The following is a 27,952-nucleotide window of genomic DNA, read 5'->3' on the forward strand; positions in this document are numbered from 1 at the left end:
CAGGGGCTACTCTTCATTGCAGTGCGCGGGCTTCTCATTGCAGTGGCTTCTCTTGTTGTGGAGCACGGGCTCTAGGCACTCAGGCTTCAGTAGCTATGAAACGCAGGCTCAGTAGTTGCGGCTTGCGGGCTCTAGAGCGCAGGCTCAGTAGTTTTGGCACCCGGGCTTAGTTGCTCCGCGGCATGTGGGATCTTCCTGGACCAGGGCTCGAACCCGTGTCCCCTGCATCGGCAGGCGGATTCTTAACCACTGCGCCACCAGGGACGTCCCTGTGTCCTTGCTTAGTATGTTCAGAGGTACAGTGGAAACAGGCAGGATACACTCTCCACTATCCGGGTTAAAAACTGCCTGACTTGCCTTCATTGTCTCTCCTCCTGGGAAAAGCAGGAAGAGTGGTCCTTGCTGTTTGCGCTTCTCAGATGAAACCTTCTTATTTGGCCACGTGACTCCTCCAATTTCTAAACTTCACAACCTACTCAGAAAAAAAAATTCTCTAGGTTTGGTGGATCAAATGACAAAATATAAATAAGGGAGCCGGGAGTAATTTGAATTAATGTGTCTCCCCCAAGACACTTCTGATTCCCTCCTCCCTCCCCACCAAGAGGCTCAACTGCAGGGATCTGGTTGTCCCTGGGAGGATGCTCGCCCCTGGGACCCCTGACGCCCACACTCACCTGTGTGGTTATTATTCCTGTATCTGCTCAAGGCAGATGTCAGTCATCTTTTGCTTTCTGTGGTTTCTGGTCACTCAGCAGAGCCCCTGTGAGCAGATCTCGCTCGGAGAGTAGTCGCAACAGTCTGACCCTGGAACAAGCCAGAGAGTTGACAGGTGGGAGCTTGTGGCCAGCAGATGCCTGCGAGCGAGAAATGAGGACTATTCGGGGTCGCCCAGGGGTTTCTCTTAGTTTCTCAGAGACTTAGCTTCGCGAGGACTTGCAGTGGCAGTTAGGTTAGTTCTGCCAGAGCGTGTAACCCTGGATGGTTCGTTAGCTACAGAGGTTGAGCAAGGATATGCAGAGGCACACGTATCCTCCTAAAGTTTCCCAGGAGGCATCTGACCTTCCGCTCATAGACGCTCATTTGGATCTTGTTCCTAATCTGCAGCAAGGACAGCACAGGGGAGGGTTGGCAAGTCCATCTCTTCACAGTGAGCCTCAGGAGACCTCATCGCCGCACCTTTTCTTCATGTAACTATCAGTCACAGGCTGCTCGTTCAGACAGTTTTAGCTTTTCCAAGTCTCAAACTTGGGCCCATCTCAGAATCTCTCTTCTCCTGAGATCAGGATCTTAATCCAGCCTTGGAAGACAGATGACACTTAACAAACACATTTTAGATGTGACTCACGTCGTGATTCATACATATTTCCTGGGGGCGGTTTGGGGATCCCTGAATGTGCTGTATCATTATGTCTTCAACTTGGAGGTATAAAAATATGACCAGCTCGAACAATTGAAACAATTCTGAGATCTTTCTGCATTGCATTTAGGGCCTTTGTTTCCATCATTGGTGGATTTCAGAGTAAAATTTCTTTTGAGGCCCAGGTAGAAAAAAAGAATAGGGAGTGGCCATTTTGACACACAGTTCACAGGCCCGAAAACCAGTGATATTGAAAAGCTCTCATAGTATCCTTGTCTGCTTGGGCATGGGGTTACCTTGCTTTGTTCAGTGCAGTCCCAAGCATTCGCAGGTTTAAAGCATGTTGAAAGAGAATTACTGATTTTTTACGAAATGGAGTTTTATGAAACACTCCAAGGAATGGTAGAAATCTTCCTATGTGGGTAGACTTTTAGAACAAGAGTTCTTAAATTTTGAAAAATAAAACGGTATTAGGACTTCCCTGGTGGCGCAGTGGTTAAGAATCCGCCTGCCAGTGCAGGGGACACGGGTTCGAGCCCTGATCCAGGAAGATCCCACATGCCGTGGAACAACTAAGCCCGCGAGCCACAACTACTGAGCCCACGTGCCACAACTTCTGAAGCCCACGCGCCTAGAGCCCATGCTCTGCAACAAGAGAAACCACCGCAATGAGAAGCCCGAGCACCACAACAAAGGGTAGCCCCCGCTCGCCACAACTAGAGAAAGCCCGCGCACAGCGATGAAGACCCAACGCAGCCAAAAATAAATAATAAAAGAAAATTAATTAATTAAAAATGCCCAACAAGGTGTTAGGTTCTATATGTTCCCAAATCCTATAGTTGTGACCTAGGCCCCCCGCAAAGGATGCTCCTTGAAGTTTAAAAGCGAGTTTTAGCAGAAATAAAAGAAATTAGTGTTTTCCTTATAATTTAGTACCCACCCAAGATGCCACAGACCCCAGGTGCAGACTTAGTGGTGTGCGGCCTGCAGAAGAGTTGCCCTTGCTTCCGCTGGCCTCGCAGACAGCGTCCGTGGCCGTCGGAGGAAGAGTGTATTCTCCGACTCTATGTGGCGCTTCTTTCTCTTTTTTTCAAATGTTCTCAGTCTCCTCTGTAATAAACATCCCTTGGTTTCTGGAGAGTAATTGTGAAACCACAGCTATCTGACCACCAGGAAATGCTAACAGGAAGGCTCCTCCGCATTTAGAACAACAGCGAGAAAGTCAGACTCAATAAAGCTGGTCCCCGTGATTTCAGGGTCGGGATAAACAAACAGGAAGCCTCAAGATCGATGTCCAGGCCAGAGAGCAGAGGCCCCGGCAGCGGTGCCTGGACACCGGCTGCCCTTCAGAAGCCGCGAGTCGCTTTCTTTCCTGGGTTGGCCGGAGGAGCAGCGTGGGCTCTGGAACAGCAGTGGCTCGAGAGGACTGGCCTTGAAATAACAGGCTCTGGTACCTAAGTCGCGCCTTTTCCTCCCCATCTGGAAAGCTCAGGGAACAACCCGGTTACAGCTGCTGTGGTCACGCCAAGCGCAGGGGCTGGTTCCTGTACGTACTTTCCCAGACCCCAGAGCGGCACCAGCAGGACTCACCTGCTCCTGTCGGCCCCTCAAGGGCAGAACCTGCGCCTGTGGTCATCCCATCCCCAGGTACCGATACGGTACCTGGTGGGACCCAGAATACAGCAGGTGCAGAGTAAACGTCAGCTGGGTGATACCTAATGTCAGTTATAAGTTTTATAAAGAATTTTTGGTGGTTTGGAGTCTTGGACCCCAAAATTTAAAAAAACGTAATTTTTTTCCCGATTATATGATTTTCCAAGCATTGCAAAAATTTTAGGTGCTTTTTAAAAAAAAATTTTATTTTTTAATTTTCTTTTTTTTTACAGTAGGTCCTTGTTGATTATTTATTTTAAATATAGCAGTGTGTACGGTGCTTTTCATTTTGATAATTCAGAGAGAAACTTAGGGGAATTCCCCGATGGTCCAGTGGTTAGGACTCTGCTCTCTCCCTGCCGAGGGCCCAGGTTCCATCCCTGGTCAGGGAACTAAGATCCCGCAAGCTGCACGGTGCAGCAAAAAAAACAATACAGGGAGGAACTTAGGCGGCTCCTACTTCATTTCAGGTGACACTCCCTGGGGCTTCCCTGGTGGCGCAGTGGTTGAGAATCCGCCTGCCGATGCAGGGGACGCGGGTTCGTGCCCCGGTCCGGGAAGATCCCACATGCGGCGGAGCGGCTGGGCCCGTGAGCCATGGCCGCTGAGCCTGCGCGTCCGGAGCCTGTGCTCCGCAACGGGAGAGGCCACAGCAGTGAGAGGCTCGCGTACCAAAAAAAAAAAAAAAAAAAAATATATATATATATATATATATATATATATATATATATATATATATGGTGACACTCCTTGACACTGGTGTCGTCCTGCTTACTGAGCGACAATGCATTTGGACCTCAATCCGTGCTTTCTCGGAGCTCTCCTCCCGGAACTTCTCTTCCCCAGGCAGCTGCTGCTGGGCTATGTCTTGGTGACTGTCACCTCCTCGGACAGGTCTCCCTCCGACATGCCGCGGCTTGTATGATCTTGTTCATTTGTTTCTTCCCTCTCCCCGTGTCACTTGCCGTGTAAGCTCTGTGGGAGGGTGGCCTTGCCTGTCTTCCCCACTGCTCCACCCCATCCTTAGGCATACAGTAGGCGTTTAACAAACACAGCGTAGATGGTGGAGTGGATAGTACTCCAAATAAACTCTCGAGGGAGGGAATCCTCTCCAATTTACTAAGCATCTTTGCCAGTTCTGTAGTGTCAAATAAACACGCAAGTCCCATTGACAACTCGGGGAGAGGAGTGACTGTTTACAGTAAAGAAGAAACATCCCTCCTTTTCCTTCCTGGTTCTCCATAGAAGTTGGAGGAGGTTAGAAGGACGCCCTGGGTTTGCCTCTGACTGTGACACACCCCTGCTCTGTGGGTCGCTAGGCCCACTCACTCCACACATGCTCACTCTGGGCAGGAGCTTCCCGGCCACCAAACTTCAGGTTGGTCCCACACAGAGTGAGAGCTCCGATTTTTTTTTTTTTTTTTTTTTTTTTTTTTGCGGTACACAGGCCTCTCACTGCTGTGGCCTCTCCCGTTGCGGAACACAGGCTCCAGATGCGCAGGCTCAGCGGCCACGGCTCACGGGCCCAGCCGCTCTGCGGCACATGGGATCCTCCCGGACGAGGGCACGAACCCGTGTTCCCTGCATCAGCAGGCGGACTCTCAACCCCTGCGCCACCAGGGAAGCCCGAGAGCTCCGATCTTTAACTCAAGATGGTCAGGGCTCCTTTGTCAGTCCCCCGTTGGGTGTTTGGGGAAGATGCTCTTTGAGCTCACGAACGCAGGAGGGACAGGAAGAGGGGACAAGGGGCTGTAGCCCAACCCTCCTCTCTCGCTGCCTCTTCCCCTCTTGCCCTCTGTTATTTTGCCGTCTGCCTTGACTCCTGTTAGAGCCAGTCAGGGCGTCGTCTGCTGGTGCTGGGGAGAAAGCAGACGGCGCACAGAATGCGTACCAGGTTTGATTTTAGGCGATACCAGAAGCTCAGGTGAAGGGTTATTTCTTTATAAAGGCAAAGAAAATCCTCAGGTTCACATTTCTTAGCGATACGTGACCAAGAGACTGTACTTTCGGTAAAAATGTTCATTCAGCTGAACAATTTTTCACTCCATGATGTTTTCCTCTCCAGTGAGGGAAGGAGAGGCAGGGGGTGAGGGACGTGCCCCATGCACACCGGCTTCCAGCTGGCCCGGGGCACCCTTCCCAGAGCTGTGACACGCACACCCCTATTCCTGACCAACTCAGCCACAGGGAAATCAGTGGCAAAAAAAATTCCCACCTAGTCAAGTCGTTTCTTTTCACCTGGTGCAGAAAACCTGCTTTAAGCAAAGCAGCTGATGTGTTTGAGAGACGGGAAGTGATTGAGGGTCCCTGGGCTTCCTGACCTTTCTCTCGGGGGCGGGGCGGGGGTGGTTGAACCTTAAATTCTGGGTGAAGACGGGACCTGGGCGGGGTCAGCCCAGCCTCTGCCCTTCGGTGCCTCCCTGGGTTCAGAGGGGTCCATCAGGAGAGAAGCAGACAAGGACCAAGGACATCACACATAGAACACGCTGGAGCACTTGGAGAGGGAGGGTGGCGGGAACGGCGTTGATAAAATACCCGTTACTGGTTTCCCTTCAAGATGGAGGGGGCGACGGTTCCACCTTTAAGCAGGTTAACGTTAAAAACAGAGTGACGGGCTTCCCTGGTGGCGCAGTGGTTGAGGGTCCGCCTGCCATTGCAGGGGACGCGGGTTCGTGCCCCGGTCTGGGAGGATCCCGCGTGCCGCGGAGCGGCTGGGCCCGTGAGCCATGGCCGCTGGGCCTGCGCGTCCGGAGCCTGTGCTCTGCAACGGGAGAGGCCAGAACAGTGAGAGGCCCACGTACCGCAAAAAAAAAAACAAACAAACAAAAAACAGAGTGGCTTCATCGTTAGCTCTAGCCGCTGTTAGAGGTAGGCTAAGAGCTGCATGTGGAAGGTACTGGGAAACAGAGCATTAGGGTCCTTCAAGGCCAGATCACAGGCAGCCTCTGTCCTGGTCCAGGTGCGAGCATTTCACAGTTTCCCCAAAGGATGTGGGCGCTAAAATTACAGGTGCACTTGGTTAATTACATCCCCTCCTTAATTGCGGGCTCAGACGGCCAGGTGGTCATTATTTTGATTGGTCTAATTAGTCAGATGTGTCCGCGAGCAGCTGCATACCACATTCTGGGCAGGGCCAGGAGAGGCACCTTAGAGAAGGTCCAGCCTTTGGGAAATTTGCCCACAGATGCATAATGAGTTCCTAACAACCAGTATGGCTACTGACGAAAACGCTTCAAGTCCTGTGATGAGAGTTTAAAGAGAAGAAATGTAAAAGGTCTGTTTGCACAGAGAAAGGAAGACTAGCAAACATTCGGTGCCAGTTAGGGAGGGGGGTTTGGTTTAGCCAGTGATCGAGCTGCCTCATTAAGTCAAAAGAGTCGTCCAACCACCATTTTTGTACATAGCGAAATGTACAAAAGAGATCGCACCCAACCGTGTTTACAGTAGAGGCTTCAACACTCTTCCCACAGGGGAAGTCACCCCAAGGGAAGCAGGAAGAGATCCTGAGGGTGGTCGGACTGGGGTGGTGTCCTCGGGAGAAGCCCGCCCGGGAGAAACTCGCCTCTGCTTTTCTGATTCGTGGGAAGGCTCAGTCCGGATCTTGCTCCCGGCCCCTGCCGGCTGGCGCCCGCTCAGTGAGCCTGGAGGTCGCGGCTCTTTCACAAAGCCCCTCCTCTCGAGCGCTGTGCCTCCTGGGTGACTGCGGTGGGATGTCTGTTTCCTTACTGGGACAGGAGATCTTTTACAGAAAGCTCCCTGGGCCCCTCTGAGGGCCCGGCCGGTACCCGTGCTGTGTGATCTGACTGACACTCTGGTTTTGTTTCTGTCTAGATGAGTTCTGGTTCTCCGATGGGTCCTTGTCAGATAAGTCCAAGTGCGCAGATCCCGGCCTGATGCCCCTCCCGGACACGGCCACGGGGTTAGATTGGTCCCACCTCGTGGATGCTGCCCGGGCGTTTGAAGGTAACGACTCACAGCCTCTGGGGCCGGGGCAGCAACACAGGGATCGTCCGGGTTAACGTCTGGATGCTCTGAGCATCTTCCAAGAGGAAAACCAGGGGATGGCTTGGGCTGAGACTGAGGGCCTTTCCTTAGGGAGAACCAGGCACGCAGGGAAGTAGCTCCGGGCAAAGGGCCCCAAACCTGCTTCCAGGTCAGGCGCCAGCTGTGACCTGGCAGGTGTCACTTGTCCTCTGACACCTGTGTTTTCTTACCTGGAATGTAGAGGTGGGGATCTAGGACACAGACTCTCTTTCCTCCCAGCGTGACGAGGTGAGACAGGAGGAGAAAGCCTTTCAGAGGTCCAAGCCACCCAGACAAGCACAGGCCTAGGCCTCTGGTGGCTTGGGGTCCCTGCGGACTCTGATGTGGCCTCCTTGACCCAGCGGGTCACCCTGCACGGGCCCCGGCTTCCTCCTCTAACCATGTGGTCAGGATGGCGCTGGGCTGGCTGATCCCTGGGGCCCTCTGGCTGTCACACTGCCCTCCACGATCTCTGGAGAATGTTTCTGTGAATTTAGGAGGGGAAGCTGCACTTTTCTCCAGGCTGCAGGTAAAGGGGGCCACGGACAAGGGAGGTGCTTGCCTCCCAGGCACCCTCTGCACCTTACGCGTGGGTCCAGGGACCCCGGCGACCCGGATTCAGACTTTCTGCCATTTGTTGCTACATTCTCTCCATGACCACAGCCTCTGCACCTGGGTGACCTGTCTGAGACTCCCCTGTGTGTCTGCGTCTTCACTGCCGCCCCCCAGGGATGGCCACGGCCACCTGAGTGGCCCTTTTCTCTCCCTCTCCTTTGACTCACCTGCTCTGGTCATCGGTTCCCGTCACCTGTGACGTGCAGGCTTCAGGAAAGGGATTCAGATTCCTTTCCCAGGAGGGGCAGGCGCATTTTGCAGTCAGGCTGCTGCAGGCTGTGGAGGTCAGCTGCCCTGACTGCCTGTCTAACGAGCTGACCTGCTAGGCCGTTTCTCTCATCAGTTGGGATCAGTGCCTCTGGTCCTAAGCACCATTTGGGGGGAGTCTGGGGGAGGGGTGAGTCGAAAGCTCCTCTCAAGCTAATTCAGGGACACGTTAATTCAGTACAGGGATGTTTAGCTCTGGTAGATGGGGTGCGGGGAGAGTGTTGGGAAGAAACTCCTGCAACAGGCACGGGCTGTTTCTGCTCCCTTACTAGACAGAGTACAACGGTTTGGGGTTTGCTGCTTTACAGTACTCGTCCCGTTGGAAACTTGAGAATGCCCCCGTCTGCTTGGTAACGCAGCCTTCATTCCTCTCAACCAGAAGATGGTTAGGGTGCATTATAACAGCCCTCCGAACACTGGCCCGACGTGACCGAGCCCCAGAGGGCACGAACACAGTCTCCCCTCTGTCCAGAGCGGCCCAGGCAAGACGGAGCAGCATTGTCTCTGGCCTGTTCCGGGCACACTGTTGTCTTACTGCCCGAGGAGAGTGTAAGAGCTTCCATTCTGTCTCCTCCGTTGCCCCACTGCATAGATGTTAGTGTAGTGCTTACCACGCTGAATTCTGCATATTCACCTCTGTGTCTCTTCCTGCTAGATGATGAGTTTCTCAGGGGAAGCCTGCTTCTTCAATTTACCTTCTCTGTTGAGCAAGTGCAGATCAAGAAAACCGAATGGGGAGAGCTCGCACAAAGCAGCCAGTAGGCCCAGAACGCACAGGGCCCTGTGCACCCTTGGGCTGCCTCAGCTCACAGCATAATTTGTAACCTCTGAGGTCCTTCTGCGTTTTGTGTCCATTTTTCTGATTTAAAACGACACATATCCCTTTGTCTCCACCCTCATTTGTGTCTTTGCCTGGCTCCCTTCCACCCCTTCTGAATAAAATCGCTGCTGTGAAGTGGAGTTTTTCAGGGAGCTGGGCTGCAGGTGGGAGGGCGAGAAAGCAAAATGGTGCAGACAGCAGTGACTGAATTGTCCATCCCGGGGGGCTGTGGTTGTGATCGCAGCCCTACGGCTGGGCTGCTGGCCTTTGGACAAGTCATTTAGCTACACGCCTTGTGCCGACACTGAGCGTTGGACACCAGTCCTCCAAGGTACATGCTTGTGTTGGGTTTCAGCCTGCTTGTCTACGAAATGAATTCCTTTCCAGAGAACCTGGAAGGCTTCTCCCAGCCCTACCCTCCAGTTCTGCAGTTCCATTCTTCAGGGTATTTCTGAGCTGGAGTTAGAGGCTAGCTGGGAGTTGGCATCGTCAGACAAAGGAGGAAAAAGCACAGACATCCCAGCTAGCCAGTGCCTCGGGGGCAGGGGTACCTAAGTTCAACTGAAAGAATGTGGGATTCTGTTTGCAGGAGGGGAGGACTTTGGTTACCTGACCTTTCTGAACTTTCCAATCAACATTTTATAGAAAATATGGAAAGAGTTGAGGTCATGTTTAAAACTTTCAGTTGTTTTCTGTTCTACTCCGTAGGGTAGCATGCCACCTTGAGACATTAGTCAGCTCAGGAAAATTCAAGAATCTGCAACTCCAGACCTTTGGCTAATCAGATTCTTTTGTGTCGGTGTCAGCTCCGCTGTGACGCAAGTTGGTATGGTGGTGACCAGGCGTGATCCATCCCCTTAGCACTTTTTTAAAAAATTTATTTTATTGAAGTATAGTTGATTTAGAATGTTGTGTTAATCTCTGCTGTACGGCAAAGTGATTCAGTTATACATATATATATATATTCTTGTTCATATTCTTTTCCATTATGGTTTATCACAGAATATCGAATATAGTTCTTTGTGCTGTACATTAGGACCTTGTTGTTTATCCATTCTATATATAATAGTTTGCATCTGCTAATCCCAAACTCCCTGTCCATCCCTCCTACCCCCGCCCCTTGACAACCACAAGTCTGTTCTCTCTGTCTGTCTGTTTCTGTTCCGTAGATATGTTCATTTGTGTCCTGTTTTATTTTTGTTTTTGTTTTTTTGCGGTACGCGGGCCTCTCACTGCCGTGGCCTCTCCCGCCGCGGAGCACAGGCTCCGGACGCGCAGGCCCAGTGGCCACGGCCCACGGGCCCAGCCGCCCCGCGGCACGCGGGATCCCCCAGGACCGGGGCACGAACCCGCGTCCCCCGCACCGGCAGGCGGACCCCCAACCACTGCACCACCAGGGAAGCCCTGTGTCCTATTTTAGATTCAACATATAAGTTATATGATACACTATTTGTCCTTCTCTGTCTGTCTTACTCCACTGAGTATGATAATCTCTACTTGCATCCATGTTGCTGCAAATGGCATTATTTCATTCTTTTTTATGGCTGAGTAATATTCCATTGTATATATGTACCACATCTTCTTTATCCATTCATCTGTCGGTGGACATTTAGGTTGCTTCCATCTTGGCTATTGTGAATAGTACTGCTCTGTGAGCATAGACATCCCCTTAGCACTTTAAAGAGAAAGGTCTTCACCCAGATGACCCAGTTGCCCTGCCTGTGACATTGATCTTTTTGTACCAATTCTCAAAGCCATTTCTGAGCTAGACTCAACATCATGAAGAAAAGATAGTCCAGAAAATCCCCATGTGCCTGTTAAATCATTACAAACTAATAAAGGCGGTTCAAGATGCCTTATCGAGCTCAGGGCCCTCTGGAAGAAGGCTGTGCCCATACTTTGACATGAGTAGTTAGCACATTTGAAAACAGGCTTTTAAAAAGTGGAATGTATCTGCCTATTTGATTGAGATACGACATATAAGTGATATCACTTAATTAGAATAAGTTATAGTAGATGGAGTCATTAAAACTTGTCATATCGATTTCCCTAAAAGGGTATATATATATATATATATATATATATATATATATATAAATAATAGAATTAGGACCTATTCCTAATACAAATTAAGATTTGAGAGATACCTTCAAAGCTTAACAAAGAATATCTACTTTATTCCAAATAGTTGCATAATACTTTTTTTTTAATTGAAGTATAATTGATAGTTGATTTACAACGTTGTGTTAGGTTTAGGTATACAGCAAAGTGATTCAGTTACGTGTGTATAGAGATAGATAGGTAGATAGATAGATAGATTCTTTTTCAGATCCCTTTCCCTTATAGATTATTACAAGATATATAGTTACATAGTACTATACCAAATAGTTACATAATACTTAATGGAAAAAAATGTTTTTAATGTTTTAAGTAGATCCCTTAAGAACAGAAACTAAACAAGGGTATCCTTTGAGACCGTGTTCTCTGATTTCGTATTGGAATCCTTGACATTTAAACAAGCAATGAAAAGAAAAAGGGAATAAATTTTGGAAGTAAAGAAATATTTATAGATATGATTCTATATCCAGGAAATATTTTAAAAATCAAAAAGAAATTATTAGAGATTATAAAAGAGTAGGTAAGATATTTTAAAATATATTTCATATTTTTATAAGCCTCATTTCAAAGCATTGTTAATTCTTTCAGTTATCTATTTCTGTATAACAAACCACCCAGAAATTTATGGCTGAAGACAGCAATGGTTTGTTATGTCTGATGATTCCATGGGTTGGCTAGGCTCAGCTGAGTGATTCCTCTGCTTCCTATGGTTTCAGCTGAGGTCACACATGTGGGTATATTCAGCTGGAGCTCAACTGGGTCTGGAGCCTTAAGGGACTCCACTCATGTGTCTGTACCTGGAACAGCTGGGCTCTAGCTAGACCCTTGTCTCCAGCGGGTAATTATACTTCTTCACATGTGGCTTAAGGAATCAGGAGACCATAAGCAGGAGATACACGGTGTATCAAGACCCAGAACATTATATTCACCACATGCTATTGGGCAGAGAAAGTCCCAAGGCCAGCCCAAATCCCAGGATGGAAGTAGGCTCTTCCTTCTGGTACGAGGGGTGGCATGTGCGCACAGCCACCTTTGCAGACAGCCTTCCACTTAGCAGTCATAAAGAACACCTTAGGTACATCAGCAAGATCAAATTATAAATTCCTTGGGAGTTAGCCATCATTAGAATTATAATGAGAGAAAAGCACTGGACACTTTGATACCTGAAAAGTCGTAATATATGAAAGGACAGGAATGGATAGAAAGCACATGGGAAAGAGGAGAGCCCTTCCTGAGTTAATTCACAGATTTCGTACCATTTCAGTTCAAATATCTAAAGGATATTTGCTTCCATTTGGAAAACAGATGAACGATGGTCAACAAAAAAGTTTATTATAAATCAATAGCAGTAAAGCAGCATAACAACGATTCAGAAGATAGAAATGAGTCCTTCTGAAGGGAAAAAAAAGAGCCCAGGCTGAAATCTGCGTATATTTAAGAGTGAAATGGGAGTGGAATCTATGTACTCCATTTGGATTGAGGAATTAGAAAAGTCAATTCTAGAAAAAGTAAAGACGGAAAGATTAATGTTTTGGAAGCATGCCAGTGCCGTAATTATGGAGTAATGAGAGAACATACAAAATGTCATATGACCAGATAAAAGTATTTAAATATTTAGATCTTTTATGAACCTGGACGAGAACATTAACATAAAAGGGGAAGTAGGGGAACATGGGAAAGATTTGTAATAAATGTGATGGATGAAACCGGAGTATCTCCAGTGAATGAAGGAACATGACCCCCCAGAAATGCCAAACGCCCGATAAGCAAACGGTCAAGTCCTGTGTCGCACTGTCCAAAAGATGGATCATACAGTAGATAAGGACTTGAAAAGTGTTCAACCACGCATGTAAATGCAAACAGTAATGAGGTACCAGCTCACATCTCTTGAGTATGAAAAACGATGCAGCAGCTCTGGAGAGCTATGAAGAATGCTCACAGCTGGTATCGTTATAAAGATTATAAACTGATCCATCTTTGTGTTCAAGCGATATGACAGTACGTAACTAGAGCCAGAAAATGAACCCCCCCTTTGACCAGCAATCTCATTCCTGAGAATTTGCTTGCTGCCAGTCATTTAAAAGAACAGAAAAGCTTCCAACAGAGAAATGCTATGCAGCATTGTTCAAAATTAATTAGTAAGTGAATAGATAGGTCATGCAGCTCTACTCCAAAAACCAGTGTCTAAACATTGAGAACTCCTTCACACGCTTGGGAGAGAGAAGGTGACTCAAGTGCCAAGTGCGATTCCCACCACAGCCCGCGCCCCTCACTGCCCTCTCCCGTGACAGGTTGGAAAACTGGCCGAGTCCCAGTTCTGGCTTGTTGTCTCGTGGGCAGTTGTTAATGTTTAGGGGGGAAGGGTGAGATGTGACCTTCGGCCCATCAGAACTCCTACACAACACCTGTCATCAATGTTAGGCACTGAGACCATCATCTGTCACTTCCCTTATGACATAAAATAACGTGAAGTATAGAGGGACCGAATGACAGAGAGCGGTCCCATGCCCCCAATATGGTCAAGTGAACAAACCCAACTAGCAAAGCTAGCTTTGGGGCGGACAGTGAAGCCGGGGAAGGGAAGAGTGGAGTGTCTTTAAAAGTTCTAGGATTTAAAGTAGTTCTCTTATCAAAGTATCAGAGGTTGCCAGTTGGTGTGTTCTCCGGCATTTGTTGAGTGGATGATGTTGTCTTAAGTGGAAACAGGTGTCAAAGGCAACGTTATAAACTGGTGATTGGAGACTCTGCGTGGCAGCGTCGCGCATGCGTCCCCACAGGCCTTTCCTCCCCTCGGGATGTCAGCTCTTCCCCGCTGGTGGTAACTGTTGCAAGTGGACGTGTGTGCTCGTGAGACGTGCAGAATTAACTCATTTGTCAGGCGCTGCCATGGGAATGAAATCTTCCCCATAGGTGTATTTTCTGAAAAAATGGAAGTTTACACTGCCCTTGGTTTCTTAAACAGAGCTCAGTAAGCATACATGTTTATGATGAGAACTTGTTCGGTTCTGAAGCTTCAGCTTAAATTTGATGAAGTTGTTAGTTACTGTTATTTAATCACTGCATGCATATAAGCATAAACAAAATGGTGCATACGGTAAGACTCCTAAGGTTTAAAAAAACAGGAAAGAAAAGAAAAATGACAGCTACTTAGATGAAAAATGCACCGTTAATTTACTATAGTAAATTGACTTAAATTCTCTCAAAAGTAGGAAAATTGTTGCAGACCAGACAACAGTACTTGTATCTTAAAGAATAAATCCAGAGCTTTTCTTTCTTCATTACTCAGATTCTAGACCATTACCTTGCGTTGTTCATCAGTAGACTGCAAAAGGCTAAACCAAGGTACTTTATGTTTAAAAATGTTTTTTTCCCTGGCGGTCAGCTAAATAAGCTACAATTGGATAAGCCCAGTTGTCAGAAACAGAACCTGTGATTTTCTACCTGTAGCTAGAGAGCCCCAGCTTTTCTGTAATTTGTAGCTGTAGCAAAGACATATTAGAACAGCCTCATTTGTGGAAATGGGTTTAGTTTAATTTAGCCTCACACCTGCGTGTCTCGTATGGCATACATCTGGCATACATTCTCCTGTTCTGCACCCTCGGCAGACATGGCTAGTTGATCAGAGCACCCGTCCCTCCCGATTCAGGCCTGGACTTACGCGTCTCTGACATTGCTCCACGCAGCTTGCCTGGAGTCGAAGGGGTTATTTGCAGGCCACTGTTGTGCCCTGTCAGCTCTGGATTGATACGGAATAGTCTGCTGACTGTTCACCCTCTTGTTTAGCGCTAGATGCACTAAAATAAGAAGCCGACAGTAAACAACAGGGTCCTGCTGTGTAGCACAGGGAACTATATTCAACGTCCTGTAATCAGCCATAATGGAGAAGAATATGTATATAAAACTGAATCACTCTGGTACACAGCATTGTACATCAACTGTACTAATCAAAAAAATAAATTTTAAAAAAGAAACGGACATTGAAATCAGGTTTTTTGAAGGTTCTTTCAAGGGAAGGATTGTTTCACGTGTAAGCCATGCCCTTATGGCCCCTCTTAGCCAGATTTGCTTGCACGGGAAAGAACAGAAAGGGACAAGCCAAGCAGTGTGGGTGACTGGAAACTGTGCTCACCAGTTACATGGAGTTCATACTCCGAGCCTCCCTTTTCTTACAGTTTTGTCTGTGCCTTTCGGTTCCATGTCAGTAATCACTTTGGTTACTGAACATTTATCATTACAGAAATAAGCTGTGGAGGAAGAAAGCGCCCACTGGAAACTTGTCACTAAGATTAGCTCCTTGACAAAGGAGTCTAGTGTCTGTACTTAATCAAGTAGCATTCTGGTTGCATTTCAACCTCCCAGGCTTTTCAGATTCCAAGTGAAATCCTCTTTGTGGAATTACATTGTTGGCAAAACTATTTCTGGCTTCTTGCCTCCTGACCGGTGGGACCTTGTTTCTCCCCAAAGAATGTTTGAATGGCTGCCAGTAGCCAGTTCTGTTTCTTCAGATATGTGGGTACTTTGTCAATTAAGGTAAAAATAGATGGAGCGAGCTAAGACGTTTTCATTGAGATATTTAGACTTGACCATCAGAACCAAGTATATTGAGAAAGATACAAGCTAACCAGATTATTACCGGGTTGCATAAAATGTGGATGAGTCAATGAGACTCTTTTAAAAAGTGAGAAGAATAAGTTCTTTTCTTTCACTCCTTTTGCCGTAGTTAAATTCACTGTGGAATAAAAAATGCCTCTGCTGTTGATTTTTTTTTTTAACTGGGAAGCATTCCCTGCTTTGGGGCCATCACAGAACAGAGGGTTATCTTGGACACTCCAGTAGACCAGACCCTCTACCCCTCCCCAGGGCCACTCACCCCCGGCCTGTGTGCCCCGTCCTTCCTGCCCACCTCTGCTGGTCACTTGCCATCAGGTGTAAAAGTAGGCAGTGCCCAAGTTATGCTGTTCATCTTAATTAAATTACAAATTATTTCATCAGATGCAAAACCCCTACTAGTCTGTACCAAGTTGGGAGCTTGGTTGTCTCTCAGGAATGTATAGTTACGGAAGGTCTCTCATCCTGTAGAAGGTGCGAAGCGTGGAGAAGGGCCCCTGAAAGCTTTACAGGAATGTCGGTTGAGGACACCTGCGTACCTGTCACGGGCGTTGAGGTGTCACGACAGAGGAAAGGGACACACGGCTGGGGAGCCCGCTGTGCGATCGATCAGGCGGGGTGCTCAGCACAGCTCTGAGAGGGCCCGGACTCTGTGGGTGCCCCCGGCCCCTCCGCCATCCTCTCTGATTAACGGGATGTGCGTGACCCTCCAGACGAGCAGGTAGCCTCGTTAGGAGAGGCGTCCAGCAGCCAGCGGGAGACAGAGGGGGATAAATTAAGATCAGAGCGCCCCTGACACGGCCCCCGGTGCGATTTCCCAGCCATTAATCAAATCACGTGAAAAAGCCACTGCAGCACGAACGCACCTGCCATATCCCTCGGATCCCAAGTGTGGCTGCGCTCGGGTACCAGGGGGCGGGGGGGGGCGGGGGGGGGCGGTGGTGGATGACTAGATGTGTCCCTGGTTCTCCCCTGTACCTTTTGCTTGAAAGCAGGATTTCTCTGCATGCCATTCAGCATTTCTGGGCCAGCGTTCTTGTGTCAGAGCTCAGCGTCCAGAGCTGGGCCAGTCTGGTTCCCGTTCTGAAGAACATCACATTCCCTTTCCTGCCTAGCTCTTGAGACATTGGATGTGAAGTCACTGGTGCCAGGAACAGAAACGGCCCCGTGCTAAGGAGGGCTAGTCGAGGCGATCGTTGCTCTTGCTGCTGTAAACACTGCAGGTCTTCCTCTAAGGGTTTTAGTGAGAATATGCAGCTAATCTCTCTCACCACCGCTATCTTTACCTTCAGGGGGCTGGTCATTTAAGCAAACCCCAAATGGTCACGCCTTCCTGCAGCTGGATTGGCACGTGTGTGGCACGCCACTTACCATTGTCGTGTCACGACAGCCGTGCGTCCGGCCAGGACCAGGACACGTGAGACGTACCATCTCTCCACACTCTTTGGCGATGCATAATACTCTACTGTCTCTCGGGGCAGTTCCTGGCTTGGTACAACACATGCACACAGGCAGATGTGTACACACACTTACACACATGCAGATGTGCACACTGGCACACATGTGTACACACGTGCCCCTCACACACACACACACAGCTGTATTTCCATCACCTGAGCCTGATGTGGGCCCCAGAGGCTCTCAAGTGAAGAGAGATATCACTGTTCAAAAGAAAATTCTAAATCTTATTTCAGGTCTTGACTCAGATGAAGAACTTGGGCTACTCTGTCACCACACGTCCTATCTAGGTGATTGTCTGGGGCTGTTCGTGGGGTCTCCATCCTCCGTAACCTTTCTTTCTGTTTCATTGTCTGCACGTCTGCATGGTTATGGAAGCACGGAGGGTCGGGGACGCACAGGGTGACGTGTCCGGGCCACTGTGTCTCAAGGAAGCTCTCCGGCTTCGGGGAGAGCTTGAGGAGAGGTCCCTCCCCTCGGGTCTGTGAATCAGTCATGTCGTCCCCCGACGCCGTTCTTTCACGCCCAGCCAGCAGCTTGGGCATTTCTCGGGGCGCGGGCAGAAGAAAGACTGGCTCTGGCCAATCCAGTGTCTGCTCCTTGCTCCCCCGGCTGTGATGTGAGGGTGCCGTGCAGCCCAGAAGGACGGCCGGTCTGCATGCTTTCCGACTGTCAGCAGCTTGCCTGAGCTCGTTCTTCTTCGTTTGTTTCACGCAGGGCAGTAACTGACTGGGGGGAGGGGAAGGTTTTATTTAGCAACTATTCATTTCCGCGAAGAAACGGTGCCTGGCGGCTATTACTAATGCTTCTTTCTGTGTGTGTCTCCCATCCCCAGACCAGAGAGTGGCGTCCTTCTGCACCCTGACAGATATGCACCCCGAGCAGGACCTGGAAGGGGCCCAGGAGCTGCCTTTATGTGTCGATCCTGGCAGTGGCAAAGATTTCATGGACGCCGCTGGGTATGTGACTCCTGTGGGCCGCCTCCCTCCCGTGTCCCAGGCCCCAGTTGTTAACAGGGATTCAGCTCAGCCCCGGCCACAGCCAGGAAACCATTTCCACCTGCCTTCCCCAGCCCTTCAGGACCCAGAGAAGGGACCGAGCGGGCGCTGCCGGGTGGATGGAGCTTGGCAGCATAACTGCGGTGCTCCGCGGGAGGGTCCTGCCAAGACGTGTAGTCAGTGCCCTTGGCGGTGAGGCTCTCGGGCCACGTGGGAGGGTGTGACGCCCGGTCAGCATCTGCTGCCTGATCACTGCAGCGGCATCAGACGGGGGTACCTCGCTGACCGTCCTCCATCTGCCGAGGGCACGGTCCCGCCCACCAACCCTGGTCCCGCCCCCAGCCCCACGGCTCCCACTGAGGGGTGCCGAGAGCGAGCCGTCTCTACCCGCGTTCTCGGCGTGCTCGTCACCCACAGAGCGTATGTTCTTTCAGTGTCACCCACGCCTAATTCCACCTTCTCTGTCAGCTCGAGTTATCAACAACTTGCATGTTCATCTCGGTGATGAGCCTCTTGATACTTTCTTAACAGAGAAAGGCAGATTTGGGGAAATTGAGTCTATATTCGGTTCTCAGGACTTCGTTCTGGTCTGCCTAATCTCAGCTGCTAACTGCATTTCGATCACCCATCTTTTGCTTTCTTACCAACGTGTATGCCTGTAGAGATTCTGAATCCCCTTTTAAATCAAAAGCGACCCAGGAGGGATTTTTCCACCAAAGCAGCAGTGCGTTCACTTTCGACGTCCGACATAATCTTATTTATTTCCTTGCGGGGCTCTAAGCGCACCATAGAATGTTTTACGTGAAAACTTTACCAACGAAAACTCTCGACTGCGGTGTCGACTTCAGCGCGCTTGAGTCTTTCTAAGTCTTTCCTTCCTTGCTAGAGGGCGGCCTCCATCCACACTGACCGGGAAAGTCAACCAGCTAGAGCTGATTCTTCGGCAGCTGCAGACCGACCTTCGGAAGGTAAAGCAATCGATTGGAAGCCCGTGCTCCGAACTCTTTCTCTCACACAATCAACCATTTTTAACTATTAGGAATAAAAAAAAAAAAAAAAAAGACACTCAAGAAAGATAACTGCCCTAGTCAAAACCCAACAGTAAATGGAAACGGAGACTCCTGAGGTCTGATTCCATCTTCCTGCCCACAGCTACTGTATTTCATTGTAGGGGACACAAGGTCCTGTAGATTGGGCTGAATGAGGTTGAGCCCTGGATGGCCAGTCTTCAGGATGAGGCAGAAATGCAGCAGGCGAGCGTTTTTCAGTTCAGTGAGTTTTCAGTTGCACCAACATTTATGAGCTGACCTAAGAAGAGTTAGTAGCTGTCAGGAAGCCTGGTCTCCCCAAGCTGCTTCCTCCTACTGAGTCAGCGTCCGCTCTGCCCATCACCCTGTGTGAGCTTGGTCCTCAAAAGATGTGAAGTCATTCATTCCACGGACATTTGCTGAGCTCTTTTTGGATCAGCACCGTGTTATCAGTAGCCGCTTTGCTATCCGGGGAGATGGAATGGAGTGCTGTAGCTGGAGGGTGATGGTGAGGCCGGGAGGGGCCGTGGGGAGGGTTTTGTTGGCGGAAGAAGGGAGAGGTGACAGCTGGCATGAACGCTGGTGGAGATGATCCATTTGGGAGGGAAATAATGTCCTGAGCCTAACAAGGAGGGAGCTGGCCTGGATGGGAGTAAGGACCGTCCACACATAGTTACCAGAGCAGAGTGTGTGTGCGTGTCTGTGTGTGTGTGTCCGTGTGCATGCGTGCACACAAGCATTCATGCACGAGTACAGGCCTACCTCAGAGATATTGCAGGTTTGGTTCCAGACCCCTGCAATAAAGTGAATATCACAATAAATTGGATCACATGAATATTTTGGGCATATAAAAACTATGTTTGTGGTATACTGTAGTCTGTTATGTGTGCAATAACATTATGTCTGTAAGAACAATGCACATACCTTAATTAAAAAATACTTTTTATGCTAAACAATGCCAAAACAATTACAGCACGCTGAAGATCACAGATCGCCATAACAAATGTAATAATAATGAAAAAGTCTGGGATATTGGGAGAATTACCAAGCGTGACACAGAAACATGAAGTGAGCAAATGCGGTTGGCAAAGTGGCGCCGACAGACTTGCTCGGTGCAGGGTTGCCACAAACCTTCAATTTGTAAAACACTGGTATCTGCAAAGCAAGGTATGGCTGCAGTCCAAACAGAGACAGGTTGGCAAAGTTCCCCTCTGGTTGTTTCTTTATTCCAGAGCTGAGGGTGAGCGATGGGAAAGAGGGCGAGAGATTTAAGGATGGAGGGTAAGGTGTAGAGTGGAGGATAAGTGGACCAGAGGTATTTGGTAAGACTGCAGCACAAGTTAGGTATTTTCCTCCAGTGTGGGTGACCGGCTGTCCCAGCTTGCTTGGCGTGGAGGGTTTCCCAGGACACAGAACTTTCAAAGCTGGCACTAAGCACATCCCAGACCAGCTGGGCCAGCTGGTCACCCTGTCTCCAGAGGTAGGTGTAGAAAAGTTAGAGAGTTGAACTTAACCAATATTCGATTTCAGACAAGAAATTAAGACCAGCAGCGATAGACAAGGACCATTCAGTGTGTATAGGATGTGATTAAACTGAGGGACTCAGAGTCTAAGGTGGGTGAGAAGGAATAATGTCATCACAGGGGGTGTCAGTGGACGCTGACAATAAGGTAAGATTGGTAGACTAGATCATTTTTGGAGGGGTGGATACTGGAGAAATTATTTTAGAAAGACAAGAGGTGGTGGTCAGGCAGTGGGAGCTTGAAGCATTTAGGAAGACATGCGGTTATCAGTAACAGCTTCAAGGTACAGGAAATGGCCCCAGGAGGGGGAGTGAGGAGGGCAGTCTTCCAGGTCACAAAGAGACTGAATCAGGTGGAACATCTACGGTGTCTTAAGATCATCAATAAGCATGAGGGATGGAGGAGGAAAGAAGAAAGGTGAACCACATTCTAGAATCTTCCATGATGGGAGGGAGTGGAGATATAGTCAACCATGGCAAAGAGCAGGGGTGGCAGGTCTTACAGCCCATGTCAGGCTTCTCACGGGAGCTGGGATTTTAGGGGAGAGCAGTTACCTGCACCGGGCAGCCGGGGCGAGGTGTTGACCTGGCAGCCTCCAGGCCCTGTGCTCTTCAGAACAAGCCCTTGTCCCCAGGAGAGAGTCAAGACTCATGTCTAGCCGAAGATAAAGGGAATATCCAGGGAAAAGCTTGAGAGTTTAGCAGGTTTCGGTGACACAGGATGCATTCCATGGGTGGAGTTAAAGGGTCAAGGGGTCAGGAGAGGTGGGCAGCTGAGCCGCAGCAGGGCCCTGGGGATGTCTGAGCCGTGTTGGGAATGAGAGCCCTGGGGCCTGGGGCGGCCAGGAGCTTGAAACTCTTGTGACTGAGGGATGTGGGCTGAGTCAGCAATGAGTTCTAACACCAGCCTCCACTTGGAACCGGTGTCTTTGGTCGGGAAGTGAGAAGGGACAGGAAATAGCAGCAAAGCTCGAGGGCAGGGCCAGACATGCCGAGGGGGCCAGTCTCCTGAAGAGTCTTAGCCCCCGGCTCACCCGCACGGCCGTGGGCACAGGGCTGCAGGTGCATCTGTGGAGTTAGCCATCAAGTCATCTCCCACCGCCACTGTGACAGTGACCCCCCTCTCTCTGTCTGGGGCAAGACATCCCTTTCAGCGTCTGGGAGCTCAAACGTGTGTTGTACGTTTTCTGTTACTGTCTATTGGAAACTCCAGGTCTGATTCTTATGAAAAATCTTTTTTTTTTTCTTAATACTACTTATTTTCGGCTGTGTTGGGTCTTCATTGCTGAGTGCGGGCTCTTTCTAGTTGCGGCGAGCGGGGGCTACTCTTCGTTGTGGAGCACGGGCTCTAGGCACGTGGGCTTCAGTAGTTGTGGCGCGTGGGCTCAGTCGTTGTGGCTCGCGGGCTCTAGAGCGCAGGCTCAGTAGTTGTGGCGCACGGGCTTAGTTGCTCCGAGGCATGAGGGATCTTCCCGGACCAGGGCTCGAACCCGTGTCCCCTGCGTTGGCAGGTGGATTCTTAATCACTGCGCCACCAGGGAAGCCCCTGAAACATCTTGATAATTTGTACATGGTTTTTAGTGGCACCCTTTGAAGGTCATTAGGGAACTACACTGTCCCAGGAATGCTTTAAGGCGCGATGAGCTCATGATAAACAAGCCCAGGATCAGCGGCTATGCTGATTCCGACTTGTCCAGTAAGGAGGTGCACGCGGGAAGCTCTGCCCTCCTGTCCAAGGCTGTACCTTTTCCCAGGCCCCCTTTTCAGAGAGAGGATAGTATAGACTGTGGTTAATCACCTTCCCGTATAACAGCTGTCTCGCTTCCTGCTGGGAGCAAAGTGGGATGAAAGGCAAGAATATTCTGAGTTACTCGTCCCCACCCCCCTGTTTTTGGCAGAAACTGGAGCGGGCAATCAGATTCCCTCTCGCCTCAAGAAATAAATAAGTAAATCAGTAAAAAAAAAAAAAAAAAAAAAAAGGTAGAAGCGTTCGGACCGCAGCTGGGAGGAGAGAGCGTGTCCGGCAGATGCGTGACCATCTGTTTCCACCCCCTTCCCCCAGGAAAAGCAGGACAAGGCCGTGCTGCAGGCCGAGGTGCAGCATCTGAGGCAGGACAACCTGCGGCTTCAGGAGGAGTCGCAGACGGCCACGGCCCAGCTGCGCAAGTTCACGGAGTGGTTCTTCAACACCATCGACAAAAAGCCGTAACCTGAGCGCCGCCCAACCAGGGGCCCCGGGGAAGCCCGGGGTCCCTTCACAGTCGCCAACATGTGGTTTCTCGCTGTGCTTCCAGCCCACCGTAGCTGTGCTTGCTGTCCCCCTCTGTCTAGCACCACGCCCCCAGCAGCACAGGGAGCCGCCGTGTGACCGCGGAGGGCAACGCTCGTGAAGATGAATGTAACGCTGGTGTCGAGATGAATGTAAACTCTGGTGTCAGTGTGGCCCTCTGAGGCTCTGCTGAAACGGAGCTCTGCGTGGGCTTCCCTCCTGAGGGACGAGGGTTGGGTTTTATGTCCTATATATCAGGTGACTTGGTAGAGATATTAAAACAATTGACCATAGCTTGGGCTTTAGAATTGTAAAATAAACATGAGAACAAATAATCAGACATATACTTTAATGTTAAAGGTGCTCTATTTTTTTGGATGTACAGTAGTTTTTATTTCTACAGCCACATTATCATAGCAATAAGAAAGAGGCAGGGGAAATAGTTGGAAAAGCCGTGTCGGGAGGGGGACAGAAAAAGCACTGATGTGTCTAACACGAGTTCACATGCAGTTCCTTTAGAGACTTATTTATTTGCAGGAGCAAACGGTGCCTGAATACTAACAGTGTTCTGATTAAAAAAAAAAGAAAAGAAAAGATACATATGCCTTGTAAATGGCTCACTGAGTAGTTACTTCAACTCTTAGTTCACTTTTGTATAGTTAATGCTCTGTTGAGAAAAAAGAGTCAACCTGCTTACTTACGAGAGCTCCCCTGTGCGCCATGAGCCAGCAGAATCGCTTGTACGATGCCAAATTTGTTTTATCTTTGTACAGAAGCTTTGATGAAGTGTCTTGTATTTAACACCCTTATTTAAGCTTATTTAACCTTAAATTGTTAATTTTATAAACGTTGGTTTCACCTGCACTACTCTGGAGGGCGCTGTAGGTAGCAGCGGGCTCAGCAAAGGCTGAGCTTGCCCAAGCAGAGTGAGGAGTGGGGCAGGGCCTTCCTTCTAACAACTGGATGCTGCTAGTAACAAGTTGTTTGTATTGCTTTACCATTTTTAACTGTTCTATTTGAGATGAACGTACATTTTGCTTTTTTAATAAATGTTTAAAAGAGTCCACACAAGGAACAGTGTTGTCAGGTGAATGTAGACGTTTGGGTTCTCATATGTCCACCATCTGAGTGTATGAGTATTTATTCCTGGTAATTTAGGACCTTAATCTGTACTGAGTACTACTGAGCCTTCTTACAGAATCCCAACCTGATTTAAAGTAAAAAGTTACTAGTACTGATTAACGGCTGCCACGTGCCAGACACTGTCCTCTGCACTTCTCATAGATCTCATTGGATCCTAACAGTGTCCTTACTAGGTGGGTGCCGGGATTCCCATTTTACAGCTCAGTAAACTGAGGCTAAAGTCAAGTGATTTACCCAAGATTGCCTTTCATTTTGATTTTTTTTTAAATTTTTAATTCAGCAAAGCATTTGGTCTTGCTTACAAGAAAATAAATGCAGTAAAGTGATAGGGATTTGAAAAACAATCAGGAAGGAGTAAACTGCAAACTTGAATCAAAGGTGAGACAGAAAGAAGACAGAACGTGAGCCAGAGTGGGAAGGGAACCACAGTAATCACGGTACAAAGTTCTCCACCTTCCGAGAACAGAAACCGTATCAAGAATTTGGAGGAAGCAGAGCGATTCCTAGAATTTACCTTTCAGAGGGATTTCTCACATGGCCTTCATTCACATGAGCGGCGTATTGAAAACTAAACGGTCCTGCAGCGGATAGAGCGGGAGGCTTCATAAGGCCGTTTCCTGAAGCCACCCCTGCAGAAGATACAGGCGCACCTCCAGGGCACATCCAGGGACTGCGGGTTCTCAGGAAGCCAGGGCTTCGTGGGCCAGGTAGGCATCTTCCTCCCTCCTCGCTCTCCCTCTCACCGTGAACCAGGCACTTGCCAGGAGTGGAAGAGCCACCAGTGATCAAGACCAGCTGGGCCCTGTCTTCACAGGGCATACAGTCTAATAAGGGGAGACAGGCGACAGGCGTCCGATTATTTGAAACTCAAAGAAATAAACAGTGCCTGGGATGGGCTCCCTTAATTATTATTAAAATTATACTGTAGTAACTGTAGTAATAACTGACATTGTTTGACTCGTTACCGTGTGCCAGGCCCTGTTCTGTGTCCGTTGTGTCTATATGGCAACCCTAAAGGACAGCTACCTAGATCATCCCCTCTCTACAGGTGAGGAACAGAGGTGTAGACAGTGTGCTTGGGGAGACCTCTGTGGGTAGGAAACTTCTGAAGGTGGGGAAGGAGCAGGCCAGAGGGAGCTGGGGGGAGTTTTCCAGGCAGAGGGGACACAAGTTCAAAGGCCCCAAGTCTGCAGAAAGGATATAGGGGAAATAGGTAGTGATGGGGAAAGAAGGATACGTTAGAAAAGACAGGTAAAAGCCAGATCATTAAGGAACTCTAGGCCATAGTAGAGTCTGGATTTTATTGTAAGTCAAAAGGAAGCTGTTGAAGCAGGAAAGCACCGTAATGTGTCCTGTGTTTTATTTTTGTTTGTTTTGTTTATTTTATTATACGTCCTGTGTTTTAAAGGCTTACTCTGACTCCGCAAGCAGAAGGAGTTACATGGAACAGGGAGGGGCCTGCAGACTTTCTGTATGAGGCATACAGTCGATATTTTAGACTTTGAGAGTCACATACTGTCTGTTGCCTGTTTAGTTCTCATTTACTGCCCTTTAAAGATGGAAGAGCCATTGTAGCTTGCAGGCCACTCACTAGCATCGTTGACCAACGCCTGGGATAAGGGAAAGAGTAGAGAAGGAAGACCCATGTAGGTGAGAGATGATGCGAGCAGATAAGATGGGGGCAAGAAGTTGGGTCACACTTGAAAACGTCTTCGCAGGTAGAACCCACGGAGCTGCTGCTGAGTGGGAGACTGGAGGGAAAGGTTTGGTTCAGGGATAAGCCCTAAACTTCAGAGGAATCACTGGACTGCATGTTCACCAGACAGTTTGCCATAAACAGCTCTTGATAGTTGTGTGTCCTGGCCAGGGCCTGCGTGCAGCTCTGCGTCCCTGGGCAGGGATGGAAGCATTTGCTTCAGAGGGCAACCAAGCGGATACCAAGGTTGACGTCGCTTCGAGAAAACAAAGGAACCTGGCCCAAACCTAGCTGAATGGAGAGTCATCCCACCTCCCTAGGGCACACCTACAGACCAGAGGGGTTTTTTTGAAGAAATACTTCTCAGTCTGTACCAGCAAAGAATGAATCATCTCTCAAGTCTGCCAGGTGGCCATGCCAGAGAACATGGCCGCGTGGCTTTTGGCCTGCTCGACTTTTTTCAAATGTATGTTTCCAGCGAACAGCCAACCTGTAGAAAATCCCTGTGCCGTGTTCGCCTTATTGCGTGTGGTTTTGAGCAACTTGGCGTCCTCGTAGACACTGTTAATCACAAAAGGTACCCCCCTTAGCAGCTAAACATGTTGACTTTCTGCAAGGACTTCCTGGGTACAAACATTAAATATTAGAATGTGTCTACTAGAAATCATTTTTATTTTATAATAAGTGATATCAAGCAGGTTTTTTCTAACCATAGGCAGTGATCTATTATGTATTCAGGCCATTCGCATATGTGACAAAGTTAATTCGTATTTCAGAGGCTTTATCCTGCTCTTCTCGTCTCCAGGAGCAGGTTTATCGTTAAAAATATAACTTACATCGGGCAGGGGTGGAGAGCGTAAAAATACAGTCCTGCCTTTACTGATACCACAATTATCTCTGAAATGTCAGGAGTCGGCTGTCCTGCTAGCCCATTAAAATGCAGAAACTGATGACATGTCATTAACCGAAGTCTCCATCAAACTCATGAAGCCATAAACCATAGCTGCTTCTCTGCAGAGCCCAAGACCAAAGAGATATCTATTCAAAACGCTTGTTTTTTTTTTTTTTCTTTGCAGTACACGGGCCTCTCACTGCTGTGGCCTCTCCCGTTGCGGAGCACAGGCTCCGGACGCACAGGCTCAGTGGCCATGGCTCACGGGCCCAGCCGCTCCGCGGCATGTGGAATCTTCCCGGACCGGGGCACGAACCCGTGTCCCCTGCATCAGCAGGCGGACTCTCAACCACTGTGCCACCAGGGAAGCCCAAGAATCATGGTCTTGATAGATTTCTTCAGGAACTGTGACTGTGGTTAGGTGTCGAGCACGTGGATGTTAATGTGTCTTGCTCCACATTATGTAAACTGTCGGCCCGGGAAGCCTGGACGGCAATTTAAGGAGAGAACAGACGAAATTTAGATGGACCGACAATCTCCAGTTGTGGAGAAGCTGTGAATATGACTTCTTGAGGAGTTGACCCTACTCTCTTTCCAACAAGGATGGTGGGTCACTAGAACGAGCGGCCATCTGTGGCAAACCCACCCCTCTGCCGCAGTCACTGTGAACTGCACTCACGCATGCCTTCCTAAGCTGCAAAGGCCCACCACTTGTAGTCCCAACCTCTGGAGGTTATTAAGTCATCTCAGATCCTCTGAAATCAAGCCAGTGTTTTTTCCTGAGAATTTCCAAGATTGGGGGTGTGCGGGAGGAGGTGATGAAAATTTTTACAGACGCTTTGCTCTTTGGGGTGACTGGTTAGTAAGAAAGAGTTCCAGTTCACTTGAGCGTGTGTGGATTTGGCGCTTACAAGTTGAAAAGCATTTCTCTAGTTCTAGCCGACACAGTTTGGGCATGCTAGTCACTAGCAGAAAGGAGAGTAGATACAGTCGACTGGATTTAATTCAACACCTGATTAGAGGCAGGTGGGAGAGAAATGTGTTTGTTTATGCTCCTTAGCGAGGGAACATGGTAAGAAACCCGCAAAATCCAAGGAATGCATTGGGTTTCTGACCTATGACCTCCAAGTTAACCCAAAGACCAAGCTTCCTGACTTTCAGTAGCCGGAATTAGGCAGAAGCTTAAGCCCAAAGAAAATCTCGTGAATTTTACAAAAGGTTTAAATGAGCGTCACTTCCGAAGGTGACATTCTTGTATTTTTTATAAGATTCGGGGCCTTTAAGTTACTTAGAAAAAACATCTTTTAAGCGCCCTCCAGTTCACCTTAATATAAGACAATTCACTGCCCCATTCCATCCTTACAATCAAAATTCTGACTCAACCATTAGCGTCTGCAGACTCTGAAATATACCACCCTCCGTTTTCCAGCCCTCATATCAGAGACCTACCTAAAATTTGCAGAGCAGCTTGGTTTTTCACAGGAG

General features: G+C 48.9%; 1 protein-coding gene across 1 annotated transcript in view; it reads left to right on the top strand.

Moving 5' to 3' along the window:
- Positions 1–23,738, top strand: part of SIPA1L2 (signal induced proliferation associated 1 like 2) — a 220,439-nt gene extending 196,701 nt beyond the window's left edge. The window contains exons 18-21 of the mRNA XM_082854980.1: positions 6,842–6,973; positions 17,755–17,878; positions 18,804–18,885; positions 22,530–23,738. Of these exons, the coding sequence (XP_082711106.1) occupies positions 6,842–6,973; positions 17,755–17,878; positions 18,804–18,885; positions 22,530–22,676 (485 nt within the window). The 3' untranslated portion in view covers positions 22,677–23,738. The remainder of the gene's footprint in view (positions 1–6,841; positions 6,974–17,754; positions 17,879–18,803; positions 18,886–22,529) is intronic.
- The last annotated feature ends 4,214 nt before the right edge of the window (positions 23,739–27,952 follow it).

Source organism: Leucopleurus acutus, assembly GCF_964270905.1.
Source record: "Leucopleurus acutus genome assembly, chromosome: 14".
NCBI classification, from domain to species: Eukaryota; Metazoa; Chordata; class Mammalia; order Artiodactyla; family Delphinidae; genus Leucopleurus; species Leucopleurus acutus.